Source organism: Hipposideros armiger, unplaced genomic scaffold, assembly GCF_001890085.2.
Source record: "Hipposideros armiger isolate ML-2016 unplaced genomic scaffold, ASM189008v1 scaffold_273, whole genome shotgun sequence".
NCBI lineage: Eukaryota > Metazoa > Chordata > Mammalia > Chiroptera > Hipposideridae > Hipposideros > Hipposideros armiger.
This window is the reverse complement of record NW_017731623.1, coordinates 1998999-2017194: the sequence shown is the minus strand read 5'-3', so window position 1 is coordinate 2017194 and position 18196 is coordinate 1998999. Positions and strand designations below refer to the sequence as shown.

Genomic DNA, 18196 nt, shown 5'->3' with positions numbered 1-18196 from the left:
GGCAGTGTCACTGGTCCTCATATGTGGGATCCGAACCAGGGCCCTCTGGCATCCCAAGCGAGTTCTTAACCATCGCGCCACTCGGCCGGCCAGATAGTTACTTTTTTCCAACGTGATTTTACTTTGCTCCTGGCTACTTATTGCCTAGCCTTTTGCCAGAGCTGGCGAGATCTGCTGTCTTCCATGTTTCTGAGCTGTGATTGGACTCTGGAGGTCACATGACCCAAGCTTGGAAAAACTGGAAGCTTTTTCCTTTCTGGAGGCAAAGGGAAGGTGTGAATCTGAAATTGCTAACTGCATGTCTCTAGCCTATGGAAAAAGATGGACAGACAGGAAAGCAAATACATTAGAGAGTGTGTATGTATTAAAGTTCTGACAAGTTTCAGTTCCTTAGTTCATTAGAGCTGTGCTGACTCTTGTCTTCTCTAGACCTCATTATTTAGCTGTTTTGATTCTGGAGATATGCATACATGCAGTATTTTAATAAAGCCTCTTTGGCTTTAAAGTTAAGAGTCCTGCCTTCATGTAATACAAACTCAGTATAGGATTGTATTTATCTATTTGTAGAACACCATGCCTGTAAGCACTGTGCCAGATGATAGTTATAAAACTGAGAGTAGCCTTTGTCACAAGCAGTTCCAACTCAGTAGGGGAAATGGCCGTGTAGGTGATTATTAGAGTCAGGTGAGAAACATTTCTAGAGGATGACCTCATTGATCTGGGCTCTGAAGGCTGAAGCAGCAGTTGGAAAGCAGATGGTACGTGGAGCTATATTTGTCTCTACTTGACATGTGGGATCATTAGTTACTTCCAGAGTTTGGACTTTTTTCTCATTTTTTCTGTCACTTGTTACTTTGATCGTAAGTAGTAGGTGTGCAACAAATACTAGAGTAGGGTAGAAGAAATGAGATTTATTTCCTTGGCATTTCTAAGCACAAAAAATGTGGCTTCTTTTGCTGAAATGGTCATGAAAAGATGATTAAAGTGGAGGAGAGTTGAACTAATGCTTGGTTTAAATGGGCTGTGTAACAAGGGGGCCAGATTATGCTCTAGTGACAGATAGCTCCTAAATATTCATGTAACAATGAAGCCGCTAGAAGATGTGTTCATCCTGGATCAGCTGGAGGCTCTCTGCTGCATGTCTGCATGTTGAGGTAGTCAGGTGTCGTTGCTGTGACAAGATAATACTGTGAATTGCCCTCAGGATCTCCAAGGCTTCCCCCAGAAGTGATTCTTTCTACTCACATTCCCGTGATCAGAGCAAGTTACATGGCTGCATGTAACTTCCAAGTGGTTCAGCAAGTACCATTCTACCATGTTGCTGGACAAAGGAGAAATACAATATTTGTAAACAGCACATTAGAGCCACCACAGGCTATTTAAACATCATTTTAAAATTCTAACTCCCATATCTACAACAGCCCATTTGTGTCCCCAAATTTTACTTAGTGCAACATAGCCATAGATATGATGTGTTCTCTTCACTCTACTTGCTTAAGCATATGGGAGCCTTTTTTTATATTCCTTGTGTTCTTTCTCTTTTTTCATCCTGACCTTTGCTCAGATGGAAGTTCAAGTGTCATCATCTTTGGGAGGAGAAGAATGTTAAGGGGAGACATGCTGTGATGTGTAAAGAACGTCATTGTTTCTTAGGACTAAATTGAAATCTTTTTTTTTTTAAAGATTTTTATTGGGGAAATTGAGGGAAGGGAACAGCGTGGGGGAATCCGGGAAGGGGAACAGACAAGTTGCTGTCTTTTTGTCCTTCAGTCTAGTTGTAGAGGACGTCGCTTCACTGGCCCATGTTGGTATTATCATTGTGCTTTTCCCAGGTGAGGTAGCTGCTCGCAGGCCATTGGAGGGCAGCTCTTGAAAGCTCACGCCAGCTGCCGGCCAGCCCCACTGCAACATTCGCCGTCGCTGGCGATTCACAGCAGCCCAGCTCCAGGTCGAGCTGTTGTTCACCATCTTAGCTGTAGAGGGCGCAGCGTCACTGGCCCTCATGTGGGATCCGAACTGTGGCCCTGCTGCTCAGAGCTGGCATTCCAAGCCAACTCGTAGCCAACGCACCACTCGGCCGGCCCTGAAATCATTTTTAAAAGCAATTTATAATAGGTTTGGCCAGGTAACTTGGGCTTGGCTGCTTTCATCAGTGGTGAATCTTAGCTGTAGAACCATGTGTATGTACCTTACGCGCTGCTTTGGTAATGCTATAAGGCTAGTCTGTCTCATCAGGCCATTGGCCTTTATATAGTGTTGTGTTAAATAGTAGCATGGTTGCCTTGGTCTAAGAAGGAACAGAGGTTACTTTTTTTTACTTGGAAGTTATGCACATTGGATTTTTAATATAATAGAACTGTATTAAGTTCTTTATGGGACCAACAAAGTAATATTTTATGTCTTACAATTTTCTTTGCAGTATATATTTCTTGCTTTAATCATCAAGTGTGCAATTTGTCCAAAAGTCACATCATAAGTATGTTGGAAACCTGTAAGATGTCAGCTGCATAAATTATTTAATGTCCTTAACTGAAGATTTGCCCTGATTCTTCTGTCCCTCAATATTGAGGGAATCTGAAGTTCACACCACTTTTTAGTTGCTGTCCTTTTGTTCTTCAGTCTAGTTATGGAGGACGTTGCTACACTGGTCCAAGTTGGCACCATCATTGCGCTCTTCCCGGGCGAGGCAGGTCTGTCGCTGGCTTCTGGACGGCCACTCACGGCAGCTGCTGGCCGCTCACGTGGCTGCTGGCTACACACGGTAGCCCATGGCAACCCACTGCAGCAGGGGCTGCAGCCTACGCCATCACCGGCGACTCACGGCAGCCGAGCTCCTGGTTGAGCTGCCGTTCAGCATCTTAGCTGTAGAAGGCAGTGTCACTGGTCCTCATATGTGGGATCCGAACCGGGGCCCTCTGGCGTCCCAAGCCAGCTCTTAACCATCGCGCCACTCGGCCGGCCCAAGGCACTTACTTTTACCTATTTACATTTAGGGGAAGAACTACCAGCATGGATAGGAAAAATTTACCAACCATAGATGCAGGCCTTTTGCTTTGACTACTGAACCCCTAGATGTAGCTGTGGTGTTTCAGATTTAGGGAGACTGGAGTACTTTTTCTGCCTAGGAGCTGTGTGATTTGGGGCAAGCCTCACTTTCTAAATACTTAAAATGGAAATATATTCCTGCCTTGGGTGTCTTTTGAGGATTACATTGGATAATGTATTTAAAGAATTAATATAATGCTTATCACGTAATCACACCTTTGAAAGTATTTATTCTGTGGTCATCTTTCTCCGTTTTTACCAAGGAATTGATAAAAGCCAGTGTAGTCCATGGACTGTTCAACACTGCATCACTAATCTGTCACTAATCACTCATTTACTTTTGAACTCGGGGGGTGAAAGTAAATTGAACTGTAAGATTCTACTTAGGGGCCATCTTTTCCCATGGTTTTGATTACATTCAATCTCTCTGCCTTTTTACACAAGAACATGTGTGTTGTAGTTTACTCACCCATCCTCAATATACCCAGATCATTGAACATATATAATTTTTATTTTATTTTTTATTTTTTATGGTGCAGCATGAACAGCAGAAGTTTATTGGTAAAAGAAAGTACACTCCCAGACATGGAGCTAGCTGACCAGAGAGCGAACATATACAATTTTTGCTTTTGGCTAACTGCTTCTAACCCTGTCAGTCTGTTATTAAAAACTGTTACTAAGGACAAAATTTAGATCCTTCCACAAGGCATTTAGGCCCTAGCCTGTCCTTTCAACCTTGTTTGCTAATGTCTCTGTGCTCAGGGAAATTCTTATCATTTACCAGGTGCCATTAGGGTTTCATAATTTCCTGTCTCTGCCTTTGTGTATATTCTGCTTTTGACTGGAATGCTCTTTTTTCCCCAGCTTTTCATCCTTCAGGGTGTGGTTAAGATGCCATGTGGCCTAGAAAGCCTGCCTTTTCCTTCACTAAGTTAATTTCTCCCTTTGTTGGGCGCTTGATAGCACCTGGTAGATGACTTTGTTTTATGAGACCCTGACCTCTTTGAGGGCAGGGACTAGACTGCGTGTCATTCATATCTAGATGCCCTGTCATGACTCGCTAATATTTGAGTTGGCAAACCTGCCGAATCTGTTGAAAGGAGTACAGTCATTCTCGATGCTTCCACTATATCATGTTATCATATAATGTAATATCTTTATTATGATGCCCCTTTAGTGTCTTGAATTAAGAACTACATAAACTGCCTGCCCAAACAGTTTAAAATCATCAACATAATGTATGAGAATTTTACAAAGGTAAAAATAAACAATTGGAAAACAGTTGATAACAAAATAACATTATCTCAGATAAATTCTTGGGTACATTGACACAAGCTAACATATTCAGATGCTTGCATCTGTATTTCAATTTATTGAATGTGACAGCTACAACAACAGACTTAAATGCCATAAGCAGATTTTCATTGTGGACTTTTTCAAAATGATTCATGACTCTTGGTAAAGCTGCCAAAAACAAATATAATCTTCTGTTGATTCTCAAGCATTGCTGGAAAATTTAACATAAAAATAAAAAACCATGTAAAACAAATCTGAGAAATTATAAGCCCATTTTTCATCCATGTCACGGTCACATTTCATGTTTTTTCATAAGGTCTTCACACATTACCAGCACTAAAGCAACCGTTTTTCATTGTGTCTGACTGTCTGAGTATTGCATGAAATCTCCTACCTCTAGTTCACACCTGGTAAATACCAATAACACTCCTGTTCCCCAACATATGTTTTCAAAATGCTCCCTAGGGTAGGAACCACTGATGTTTAAAAACACTGCTTTGTAAGATAACAAGGAGTTCTTTAAACTACAGAATCAATTGGGTTAGCATTTTGCCATAACTAAACATAGGAACGTTGGTCAGACTAAATCAGCTTCAGTTTTGTGATCAAAATAGATAAACAAAAAACAGTTCATTTTAAAGAGAACAGTAGTGAGTTTTTTGTTTAAAGTGGCTCAAATGAACTTGCCACCTTGATTGTTGAAAATTGGTGGCTTATTTATAATATGGATTTTATAGTGTTATAAGCAAAGCATTTAATTTTTGAAAGACAAAACTATAATGTAATAACTTTATGCTTTTAAATAAAATACAAAAGCATAAAAATGTGTGTATATCTGTATACACATAAATTTGAAGATGTAATTAAGCCCCAAATCATTTCTATTTGGTAATATGTACATGTTTTTGAGTTGTGAATATGTCTGGCATAGAAATTAATTTTAAACAAAATTGAAGACCTGTATGTAATATAAGGAATTAACTAGCTAATGTAACTAGCCACTTTTCTCATTTTGCCTAACTTTAAGATAAAAATGTGCTCTTTGATACAAGGTTTTGGCCTCTTAGATATCTTCTGGACTAGACATGGTTTTTAATACTTTGAACTACCAAGGATTTTATTAAATAACCTGTAAAAGTAAATTAAAGTATTTAAAAGGGGCAGTCATTACAATTTGCGCAAAGGTGAACCAGAGGCAGCTGAGACTTGCTTTCAAGAAAGCATATAACCCAGAGCTGATTATAGCCTGTTCTTTTGCAGTGTGGGTTTTTTTAATGTGATTTGGCCCACATACACTTGGAAAAGAGGAAAAGGATGTCAATATAGCATGGAAGTAGCGTTGATTCCCAGGCAGTTTTCCCTACATTGTTAATATAGGAACTGAAATGGGTATAGATCTTTCAATTAAAGAAAATTTGGTAATCTACGAAGATCTTACGAAAAATCTGAAAATCTTGCAGAAATGATTTAAAGAAATCATGTAGTACAGGATAGCTTGTTCAGTGGCTTCTAGAACCGCTACACTTTTCACTTTTAGGAAGCTCAAAACCATTTACTCCTGTTTTTATACAGAAAGAAATGTCAAAATGGAAAGTCTCTCCCGGAAATGTATTTTTAATTTTGTTGAACCTGGTCTTCAAACCTCTTTGAAAGTTTACACTTAAAGGAGAAAGTATAAAAATAAGACTCCAAAGAGTGGACCAACTGTGATTATTGGTGCAAGTGATAGTGGAGATTTAATCTTTTATTAAAATTGATGATGTGTTTGTTAGGACACTCCTTAGAAAAATAACAGGTTTGAGCACTCTGTGCCCAATCCTATTTTCATCATTAGCTCAGTGATTTTTAGTGGGTGATTTTGCACAATGTTAGTTTATTTCAGGAACATCCTTACTTGATACAGAAGCTCCTGAATCACCCACCCCCACCCCCACCCACCCACCTGTCCTTGGGCTATACTTTATTTACTAAATGGGCTCATTCTGGTGGTACCTAAGAGTTTGTCATGAATTTTACTGTGCTGTTTTACAAATTTTATTTATAGTGAATATATAAATTTTGATCTTAGTTAATGCTTTTTAATAAAAATTGATACTGAGAATTAAGGTTCGATAAATCAGCGAGTTGGTAAAATGAACTAAAAGGCATCAAGGTTCATTTAGTGCTGAATACTATGATACTCTAATTGGCTACTCTAGATTGGTCATTATTTTATGGAGGTTTGTAGCAACCTGAGCATTAATAATTTATAAAGGGGTATAATAAAATAGAGCTCCACTTTGGGACACTCCATGTTGTTACTTTAAGGTCTCATTTGGTTGCTTATTCCTCTTGTGGTAAGCCAAGGGTTAGAAAACTATGACCCAAGGGATAAATTCAGCCTACTGCCTGTTTTTGTAAATAAAAATTTGATTGGATCATAGCCACACAAATTTATTTATGTACCTGTTTTTGTGACACATGGTATCGCCCACAAAGCTGAAAGTATTTACTGCCCTTTACAGAAAATGTATTAAGACCATGCAGAATGATAGTAATGATCAGTATTTTACAATATTTTAAAAATATATTTTTAACCAGACCTCACTGAGAATATCACACTTACAATAATTTCAGGAAAGGCAGAATCAAATCACTGTGGGCATTATTGGATTTAAACCACTTTTGTGAACCTCAGTTTCTAAGGTGATTGGATATTTACTTTTTTTGGTATTCTGATATTGAGAGTTCACCTGCTAAATTCTTTAATTTATTGAAGGTGTTGGTAGGGACATGAAAAATGCAGGAGTAGATTTGGATGGATATAAAGTTAGATGTATTTTAAGGTCAGAGAAACATTATTTGTGTTTAAAAGAGGAGGACTGCTACCTCTCCAGCGGGACCAACGTTAGGCTGATGCTGATTAATTCTGTTGACAAAGAAAATGAATATTAATTACTTTTGAGATTTATTGGGGATATATTATGACTTTTTTTAGGACTGACATTTGAATATTTAACTATCTTAAATTATCACAAAGTTGCATAGCTTTGAGTGGATAAAATTGTTTTAAGTATGATTTTTTAAAAATTAGGATTAAGAAGTATATTAAGGACTTTTAAATTTTATAATTGAAGTAGAAATTGGGATCCCATTAAAAAATAGATCTATAGCAAACTTTATGAAATTAAGACTGTAGAGAACCTGGATGACATAATTTATAAATATTGTTCCATGGATATTACCATCTTTTGGCATGTATAATGCGCTGCCATGTTTTTGGCCCAAACTTTTGAGGAAAAAGATCTTTCATTTTAGTTTTTTAATTCAAATTTTTGTTTGTTTACATTTAGGTATTTGTTTTTTGTATTTTAAAGGGACTTTTAGCATTTTTTAACGTATTATGGTACAAGAAAGTTTATGTAATAATTACAAAACACAAGAACAGCTACAAGGTACAAGAAATTTTATGTACCGGTAACAAATTTACAATATTTATGCATCATAGAAGGCCAAGAACTCTTCCTTGTTTCAAGTTCGTTGTAAGTTCAACAAAACCGATTATCGTATTCCAGGGTATTATTTTGCATATGGATATCATTATTGATTTCTGGAATTACACTTTTAAATTCATAAGCATAAATAATTAAAAACGTTTCATAGATATGGAATTAGTACTACCCATGTATAATGTGCACCCTTATTTTTCCCCTCACAAATTTGGGAGAAAAAGTGCGCATTATACATGGCAGATTACTGTAAATTGTATACCCTGAAAACGTAACATTATATCTTCTAAAGTAATAACAATGAAATGATTTAAAATTTTTCTCAGTCTTATTTCCTCAAACAAAGGGGTAGAACTCAGGTATGTTTACTAGACATGTAATAAAAACAAAAGCAAGTCCTAGACATAAAATCTCTCTACTAAGAAACTCATGGGATATAGCAAAATTTTAGTGTGCAGTGGAAGAGTATCCAGGAAAAATAAAAACGAAATAACAGTGTATAAAAATCTTACAAGGTCCAGTTTGGCTATACCTAGAGAAAGTATATACCTTGAAGAAAAACATATTCAGTACTAAAATGAAGACTAAGACACTTGAAAGACTAACCTAGAGTTTTCTAGTAGTTGATTTATTTTTGTCTTTAGAAAGTAATGCTATTATAGATTAGAACCTTAAAAATGAAAATGATATTACAGATCCAAGAAATACTTTCTTCCATTGAGAAGCTAATTTCACTTCTTTCAAGAATCCAGTATTGAATCCTTCTGGAAAAATGGAAGAAAAATAAAGATACTAAGAAAAGAAACCTTAGATCATCTTTTTAAAGAGGTGGTGGAACTTGTATGATATGTTAAGAACTGTATGACGTCCTTACAGATTCAGTTAGAATTTTTGTGTGAGGTTTTCAGCGACTTCTAAGTTACTTTGAGATGGTGTTCAGAATGAAAACCTTAGAATTCTTTTTAGCAAAGTAAACAGCTTTGGTATTAATGAAACTTTTTTTTTTTTTTAAGATTTTTATTGGGGAATTGGGGGAAGGGGAACAGACAAGTTGCTGTCGTTTTGTTCTTCAATCTAGTTGTGGAGGACGTTGCTTCGCTGGCCCAAGTTGGCACCATCATTGCGCTCTTCCCGGGTGAGGCAGATCAGTCACCGGCTTCTGGATGGCCGCTCACTGCGGCTGCTGGCCGCTCACGCTGGCTGCTGGCTACCCATGGTAGCCCATGGCCACCCCCCTGCCATTGCCAGCGACTCATGGCAGCCCAGCTCCAGGTTGAGCTGTTGTTCAGCATCTTAGCTGTAGAGGACAGTGTCACTGGCCCTCATATGTCGGATTCGAACCGGGGCCCTTTGGCATCCCAAGCCAGCTCTTAACCAACGCGCCACTTGGCCGGCCCAGTGAAACTTTCTTATTCTCATTAGAGTATACTCTTTTATGACATTTACATGATTTACATGGATGTGGGCTGTAAATTACATAAATTGCATCTGCTAATATTAGCATCTCACCTCTGTTAACACCAGCCTTTCTGGGTACATATCAGTGCATGCTTCCTTTGCTTATGTAAATCTCATGTCCCTCAAACTTGCTCTTAACAGTGCTGACATAAGGATTTGATTTATTTAAATATAACCCAGCCATATATCAATGATGGACTCTTTTGAATGTGTTTAGAATATTTTGTTGTCAATTCTTTCTCTCTAGGACTTGGTGTTTCACGTACTTTCTACTGATTAGGGCTTTAAATTCTTAGCAAATATCTCTATTGATTTCATGTTAAGTTTATTTACTATTTAGTGTTTCTAATGATTTTTCTGTGTAAAATCAGTTTGAGAATTGATTTCATTTGCTTCTACATTTACTGTGCTAACCTGAATTACAATGTACAGATTGAGCATCACTATCATTGTAGGGATCACAAATTGCCATTTCTGTAAACTTGAAGCTATAATAGTTACATTGTCTATTAAAAGTAGTGGTTAGATCTAAGTCCAGATTTGCTTTTTGCAAAAATTGAGCATATTTGAATGTCTGCAGTAAAATTGCTGAAAAATTCATTATTGTTTAAGCAGCTATTATGTTGCTATGCAATTATGACAACTGGTAATAAAAAAATCTTAACTTCGGTATTGAGGGAGTTGGTTCTAAGAGGAAGTTTCTTTTGCTAGATTATTTGGTAGAATAATAATTTAATTATAGAAATATTTGTGAAAAGGATAGAGTCGATAATGAATTGGGAAGCTTTTTTTTTTTAAATGAAAAAAATATTTCACTTTTAGTACTGTATTTGCATCTCACTTTCCTGATAGACTTCTGTTTTGATTTTCTGCTGACAGGTCACATTTAGGGCAGGCAAAACATAAGGGATATAGCCCTCCTGAGAGTAGAAAATCTAATTCTAAGGCACCCAAAGTGCAGTCTAATACTACTGAACTGTCAAGGGGACACCTTTCTAAAAGGTAAATCTTCACATTGCTTATACATTTTCAAGGCAGAATTATTTGCATATGAATCGTTGCATAGTATTAAAACTTACCAAAGTGTTATGATGCGTGTTTTCATTATTCTCTGAGTGTAACTTTTTGCATTAATATTCAATTGTTGGAAAAGTCGTGACGCATTTTTGCAACGAAAAACAGAAAAAATACATCATGACTTTTCCGACAACCCAGTAGTTCATCAACTTTGCATGATGTTGGTGCAACGTGCCCTAGACTTTTTACTTTTTTATTTTTTATTTTTTTATTATTATTATTTTTTTTTAGTTAGAGAGCTGTGAGGTTTCCCTTTTGCTTAAGCCATTATAGGCATCTGAAATGCCATTTTACCATTTTCTTTAGTTTTTAATTATCAGAGTGAGAGGTCAGTGATTTAAGATCTAATTGGTAGAAGTCTTTGGAAAAGAATGTAACTGTAAAATTTTAATAATACAATACAAAAATTTCTAACCTTCATTTTGAAAGTAATTTAATGCTTGTTTATATAAGCTTGAACAAAGTTGTATTTGTAAGTAGAGCATCAACATTCTAGTTTCGACTGGTTCTGAACTACTAAGCATTCTTTTTCTTGTAATCTTAGTTCTTGTTTTGTTATTAGAAGTGTTAGTGTCAATAAACTTTGGGCTAAAGAATTAACCAGCTCTTTTCATATTTTACCATCCAGAGTCACATCCGCTTTTTTTTGTCCCCTATTTTGAACCATTTGAAAAGCTATGTTCACTTAGTACTGGACTTACCAGGAAAACTTTTGTACTTTTTTTTTTTTTTAAATACTTTCACAGATTCGAGAAGTTAACAAATAAGTATTATATGATAGGTTTAATGATGGCAGGCTGATATTAACTCTCTTCTTATCTAACCTCTTAGAAGCTGCAGTTCATCATCTGCTGTCATACTTCCACAACCAGAGGATCCAGACAGAGCCAATACTTCAGAAAGGCAGAAAACGGGGCAGGTGCCTAAGAAAGACAATTCTCGAGGAGTGAAACGCAGTGCTAGTCCAGACTACAACAGGACCAATTCTCCTAGCTCTGCAAAGAAACCCAAAGCACTTCAGCATACTGAATCTCCCTCAGAAACAAACAAACCACACAGTAAGTCAAAGAAGAGACATTTAGACCAGGAGCAAAAACTGAAATCTGCACAGTCGCCATCAACAAGCAAGGCCCATACCAGGAAGAGTGGGGCCACTGGTAGTTCACGGAGTCAGAAAAGAAAGAGGACAGAGAGTTCTTGTATAAAGAGTGGTTCTGTGTCTGAATCAACGGGTGCCGAAGAGAGATCTGCAAAACCTACCAAGCTGGCTTCAAAATCAGCCGCCTCGGCCAAAGCTGGGTGTAGCGCCATCACCGACTCTTCTTCTGCTGCCTCTACTTCCTCCTCGTCTTCTGCTGTAGCCTCGGCCTCCTCCACTGTTCCACCAGGTGCCAGGGTGAAACAAGGGAAAGACCAGAACAAAGCCAGGCGTTCCCGTTCAGCCTCCAGCCCCAGTCCCAGAAGAAGTAGCAGGGAAAAGGAACAGAGTAAAACTGGTGGCTCTTCAAAATTTGATTGGGCTGCTCGTTTCAGCCCTAAAGTTAGCCTTCCTAAAACAAAACTGTCTCTTCCAGGGTCTTCTAAGTCAGAGACATCAAAACCTGGACCTTCCGGATTACAGGCCAAATTAGCAAGTAAGTTTATGGAAAGATCATTTTTTTCCTTTAGATTAAAGATAGCTTCTCTTGGTTTGTCAAAAATGATCATGTGTTCAAGGTAGTCAGGTCCTTCCCCATCCCTCCTCCCCCAGTCTGAGACAGTCTTAGATTTATTACTTACTTGTATCTGCATAACAGCACATAATAATTGATACCACATTTAGTTTTATGAAGATAAGGAATGCTGTCTTATTAATAAACCATCACGTTTTAGTGTCTGTATCTTTCTTTGTTGTTGCATGATCTGGTAATTATTTCCTAATATCAGGGTGGGACATCAAGTTGGATTTTCTTCTATAACCACATACAAAATTATTCTAGTTATGAGTTGCTGTTGACCAAGATTGGAGATCAATCTTTTTGATGTTATATATTTTTGATGTATGGAAACACTGAGCTAAGTTATTAGAATCAATGTACCCTAGTATAATTAAACCTTATTCACATGTAATATTTTATGGCCTTTAAAGAGTTTACTCTGAAGATGAATACCTTTTATGTTCTGTGCACTGTGTCCTAGGTAAATGGGAAGAATAGTGTCCTCTTGAAGCTTGTAGTGGAGTAGAGAGAACTAATGTTTGAGATTAATACATTCACGTGAAGAATCAAACCAGGGGGGAGAAAGGGGTCTTGAGGCACATTCTTCCTCTCTTTTTTCCAAAAGACTTCTTTAGGAAGCTAGATGTTTATTTTATTAGAACTGATTAGAACTGTTGAACCTTTTCAGTTATGCACTTGCTGTAGTGCTCAAGTGTTTTTTTTTTCTTTCTTTTTTCTGTTTTGAGAAATCTAAAAAGCACAAATTTTTAGGTATTTCATTTCTGTAATATTTAACCAGGAGCTTTATTTTGACCATCATTTCTCCTTTTGAGCTCTCATAGAAAATTTCAGATTCTCATTTTGATAGGGCTAGAACTTTTTCTTGGTTATTAGCATATTTTATATAGCGTCTACTACTCTTCTCAGAGTTTAGTGAATATTGAATCGGTGTAACCTAATATTGGATTAGAACTGACTGTTAGCTCTGTTTAGTTTAACCCTGCAATCTAGAACTACTTTCAGTTTATTCAATATTAGCTAAACTTTGACAAGAATACAAGTAGACACTAAATAAAATCTTAGCAGAGTTATTGTGACGGTAACATCTTATACTCCTAGATTGTAGAATTTTGTTCTATTTGGTATTTTATATATGTAGTACATCTGTATAAAATCTTTTCAATTTGAAGGTATCCGTATTGGCTTAAGATTAAGATTTTAGTGTCTTCAAGTCCAAAGGAAAGAAAAGGATGGTTTAAAAAGGTACAGCCAACTTAAAAATTGGTCCTGCCAAGGTTTTCTTGACAATTGGAGTTACCTGTCTCCACTTTTATTCCTCTTACTCTCTGCTTTTAAGTGAAGTGGAAGCATGTGTGTGTCTGTGTGTGTGTGTGTGCGCGCGCGTGCGCGTGCGTGCGTGCGTGAGTCCGTCCGTCCGTCCGTCCGTCCGTCCGTCTGTCTGTCTGTCCGTCCGTGTGTCCGTGTCCATGTCCATTGTAGCTGTGCGAACTCCACAGCCAGTGGGCCAGGTTGAGTTTGCAGCACGTTTCATGGGATTCACTCCTCGCCTTTCTGCCTTCCCTTCTGCCTCATTTGAAGAGCTCAGCTTTTTCAACTCTATTTCTAGGAGGGTCCAGGACCAGGTGAGAGCAAATTGTTCTTGAGTGTTATGTCCTCAACTCTTCTCAGAGACCAGCTTTCTTTTGTTTAGAGAGAACTCACTTAACATGGTTTTTAAAAGAAAGCCCTACGCTACCAGTGAACAGTGGGGTTTCCTTGGTTGTGAAGTTTCCCTCTATCAGGAACTACAGAGAGTTTTGACGTTTCCTTGTGCCATAATTAAACCAGTCTAAATATTCTATCAAACGCACTCTGCACATGGTCACGAACTGACTTAGTAGTTTAAAGTCTGTGTGTGTTCTGTGGTCACTAATACCGCTTTTCCATTTTCACTGCCACTGTCCTAGTTCTAAGCTCTAATTATAGTCTAAGCTGTTGAAACGAGAGGAACCAGTATTTGTTTAGTATCTTGTAAGTGCCAAGCATTTTACATATGCAGTCAAGTTTAATTTTCTAAAAAGAAAAGAAATTGTGCTTGATGATGATAGTTATTAAGAAAATTTATTCCAAGAAGGTGAAATAACTTGCCTGAGTAACATCTCATAAGTGGCAGTTAGGATTCAAACATGGCAGAATGTGTAACTTTGAGGCTGTATTTTTTACCTATGTTAGTTTTCTGTGTATTACTGGTGGAATATCTTTGGATCTCCTCTGGGATATTAAGATCCCATAGGAGACAAGGTTTTATATGATTCTTCTTTATTGGTATTGATCAATTCATCCTTAGGAATGAATACTGTGTGAACCAGGGATTCAGATCATCCCATTCACTATATACTTCTTTTCAAATAAGTGGAAAGCATTTCAAAACAATAATAAGAAATATTTAATGTGCTTACAAATGCCTGACAACTTGTAAATATTTTACATGGATCATCTCATTTATTCCTCATCAGACTTGCGTGGCAGGTACTACTGTTCCTACTTTCCAGGTAAGGAAACTCAGGGTCAGTGGTCAAGTGACCTGTCCAAGGTCACAGAACTAAGAAGTAATAGAGCCAAGAGTCAAATCCAGGCCATCTGATTCAGAAATCACTTGCGAGAATGGGACTCAAAGGATTGAGTAGGTTGGGGGAGCAAAGCTAGAAAGGCTTCCTGAAGTCAAAGAGGCAAGGTGAACCTTAGGCATGATGAAGTGTATCACTTCAGGAAAGAGTTTATGTAACAAGCAATACTGCAAGAGAATTGGCAGTCCTTGGTAATTTTATTTAAGACTATAGGTGCAAAATGAGGTATCTTAGGGGAATCTCGGGGTTTCAAGTAATGATATTTTGTGGAGAGAGAGCTCTTAATATAGAGCTAAGAAAACTGGATTTGAATCCTAGTTCTGCCGTTTTATCAGCTGTTGACTTTGGGAAAGTTTGTAACCTTTTCATTATAAAATGGTCATAATAGTTATTTGAAGAATAAATAAATATGTGAGGATGCTTAGCATAGTGCTTAATAAAGGGATGCATTACTAAACTTAGGGCGCACCAGACAGAAAACATGCAGAGTAGTGTTGTCAGTTTAAGGAGTAGCTATCTTTAGATTTGGAAGACCCTGATTTAAAGTTATGGTATTTCCTGATAGTTTTGTGAGGTTGGGCAAATCCTTAGCAACCTAATCCCTAATCTGACTTGTAGAATATTAATACTCATTCTTATGAAGCATAAATGAAAGAATGAATATATGTGAAAACAGCCTTGTAAAATTAAAGTACCATAAAAGTAAGGTGAATTGAGAGTAGTTTCATATATTTGAAGGACGTTTATATGCATCAGGAATTGTTACATTTTTTTTTTTTTTTAAACATTAACCAGGCTGCAGAATTGGATTCAGTGGGTAGAAGTTGAGAGGCAGATTTTTGATTAGTTTATCTCTGGGAAACAAAATCTGTAAATTATCTGAAAAATGGAAAATTCTTTGTGAGATAGAAAGCGTGCCAAATTGGGTAGATTATTTGTTTTTTTTCAAATTTTAAGAATCCCTGAACCTGTTAATTAGAATGTGATGTTTCCTCAGGTAAAGGCCCATTCTAGGGTATGATTGGTCAGTAAAGCTTTATTGTCAAGCAAATTTTTTCCAAATTGTAGGAATAACTACTTGATGCTTTGTGAAACCCATTTCCTTGTGGTCAAATATTACTCAGGAAGATTCAGGATATGTATTAACATATGGAAAGCTGTGAGAAATCTTATGGTACCTTCTGCATAACTCAGTATTTTATAAATTTATTTGATCGCTTATTACCTGGAGCACACTTTGGGAAATACGACATTTAGTTAGGACACTTAAGCAGTAAGACCTTTTCTGGTGTGTGCTGCTTTGGCAACAGGCTGATGAACAAGTTCCTGGTGAAGAACTAGGGCTGGCAGGAGAACTAGTGCAACAGCTAGGTTTTTGATGGGCTTCCTGAAGCCTTGTGGCTTGCAAGCTGCAGCTGATCAAAATAGTTCTGGGACAAAGGTCACCCTGAATCAATTGGTAGAAGTCTTGAGAATATCCCAGAAAAGATAGTGTTATGTGACAGTTATTAATATGCATTAAGAAATTAATTATTCTTGCTGTGAGTTGTTTAACCTAAGCACACAGACATTCTTAACTTACATAGCACAAATGTAAAACCAGTGGTGATATAAATGATTTAAAAAATGTTTTTATAATATTTTAAATATAATATTTAAAGATACTTTTATAATTCATTTGGCTTCAAAATATGTTTTGTTAATCTACCTTTTTAAATTAAGCTAATTTTGAAATACTTTGACTATTTAAAAGTAAAAGTGTGTACTGTCTGAATAGTAGAAGGTTATGGATGACATAGAAATGTAAAAAAACTTGTGATCAAAATTTGGGTAATTATGGAACGTATTTATAGAAACATTTAAAGGTATTCTATTCCCAGTCTGATGTGTCTGTTTGTAGATGTAGTTTCTTCATTATTTAAAGTGGGTATTGTGTGCACAGTATTCATAACAGCAGTAGTTACCAGCTTATTTGCAGCTTGAGTTCCACACTCTTCTGGTGACTTGAATGCAGCCTGTGGCCATTAGTAGAATTAGCTAAGAATCAGGCAGATGCTGGGTTCTGGAAAGGTAATTCTGCTTAGATTAGGACTCTCTTTCCACCTGCCTGAGGCATGGTCCTTGGCACTTATAGCTTGGAGGGAGGTAATAAGAATGAGTTGAGCAGGAGAAAGAAGTTAAACTCTTGGTTTCACGTTGTTGGATCTAGTAGGGCCATCCCTATTGAGTTTATAAACTTGAATTATCTTATAGCCTTGTGAGGTATTGGGTGAGGAGCTTAAAGGGAAAAGGGTTGAGCATTAAAAATTTTCTGTAAGAGTGCTGTTAAAATAATTTAAACTTAAAACTTGAATAGTTCTAATATGCAACCACTTTGAAAGATTACCAGTAGTGATTCCTAATATATTTGTAGCTTTAAAAAAATATTAAAATTTAAAAAGTGGGTTGCCAAATTTTAAAAAAAGGTTAAATGGAAACAAGTTTCACTGGCCTCTTTAAGGTTTTGTTTTATATTGTGAAATTTAAACAACCACGGTGTGAATTTTTGTATGCCAGGTTAAAATAAGAATTAATTTAGTCAAATTACATTTTATTAAACTTATATGTAAGTTAGGGAAAACTGCAAACTGATCTTTTATATTTGAACTTCTGTAATATTTGACGCTTGATTATAAAATATTATTTAAAAAAGGATAATCCAGAAAATACCAAAACATGCAAAGAAGAAAAATACAAAGTCACTTAATTTTATCAAGGGGAACTACCTTTCCTTGTGTGTATATCCTGCTAAAAAGTTTTTATATTTATCAGTGCTTAATTGCAGGTTAAAGTCAAGTTATTTGAGATTTATTATTAAAAAGCAGTCTTCTTGCCACATTGTCTACCTTCCCCAGAGCTGATTATTTTCGTTTTTATTTTAAGCATCTCTAAATTGTGTGCTCAGTTGTCTACTTGTTGATATTTTTCGGTGTGAGCGCTTATTGCATGCCCTTTATGGAAGATTCACACCACCTCTTCACCTGCCAAACGCATACTGTACATGCTCCTCATTTTCCCTGTCATGATCAATGCTCAGTGTTTCTATGGTTACATAAATGCTATTTACAGAGTCATGTAGAAACTTCTCCTTTCTTACACATTCCCCCCCCCCCCCGAATTTAATAATCATTTTGTAGTTGTTTCCTTACTCTTCCGTGAACCCACCACTCAACTCCAAACTCTACTACTAATTGCCTGAGTCTTTTCTCAGGCTGTCCACATGCATTTGTTTTCAGTTTTCTGAAGAAAAGAGGACTTCAGATGGCTGCTCTTCTATGCCTGGTTACACTGCGTTTAGCCTCTGGATTTCCTTCAGTCTTTCCGATTTCTAGATTCCGTATCCTTCTTGGTTTAGTATTTCATTTGATGGAACATATCTTCTTGCTTTCTAAGAAAAAATGCTTATGAGATTTTAAAAAGCTTTTAAATTTTTTTTAGAGTTTGAATGTCTGACCTTTTTGAATATAGA

General features: G+C 36.8%; 1 protein-coding gene across 12 annotated transcripts in view; it reads left to right on the top strand.

Moving 5' to 3' along the window:
- The window catches only part of TRIP12 (thyroid hormone receptor interactor 12), a 139647-nt gene that overhangs the window by 45795 nt on the left and 75656 nt on the right, over positions 1 to 18196 (top strand). For 7 of the 12 annotated variants that reach the window (XM_019657070.1, XM_019657067.1, XM_019657065.1 and 4 more), the window contains exons 3-4: positions 10167 to 10289; positions 11196 to 11998. In XM_019657070.1, the coding sequence (XP_019512615.1) occupies positions 10167 to 10289; positions 11196 to 11998 (926 nt within the window). The remainder of the gene's footprint in view (positions 1 to 10166; positions 10290 to 11195; positions 11999 to 18196) is intronic. The other 5 variants (XM_019657073.1, XM_019657075.1, XM_019657072.1 and 2 more) reach the window with 3 other exon arrangements.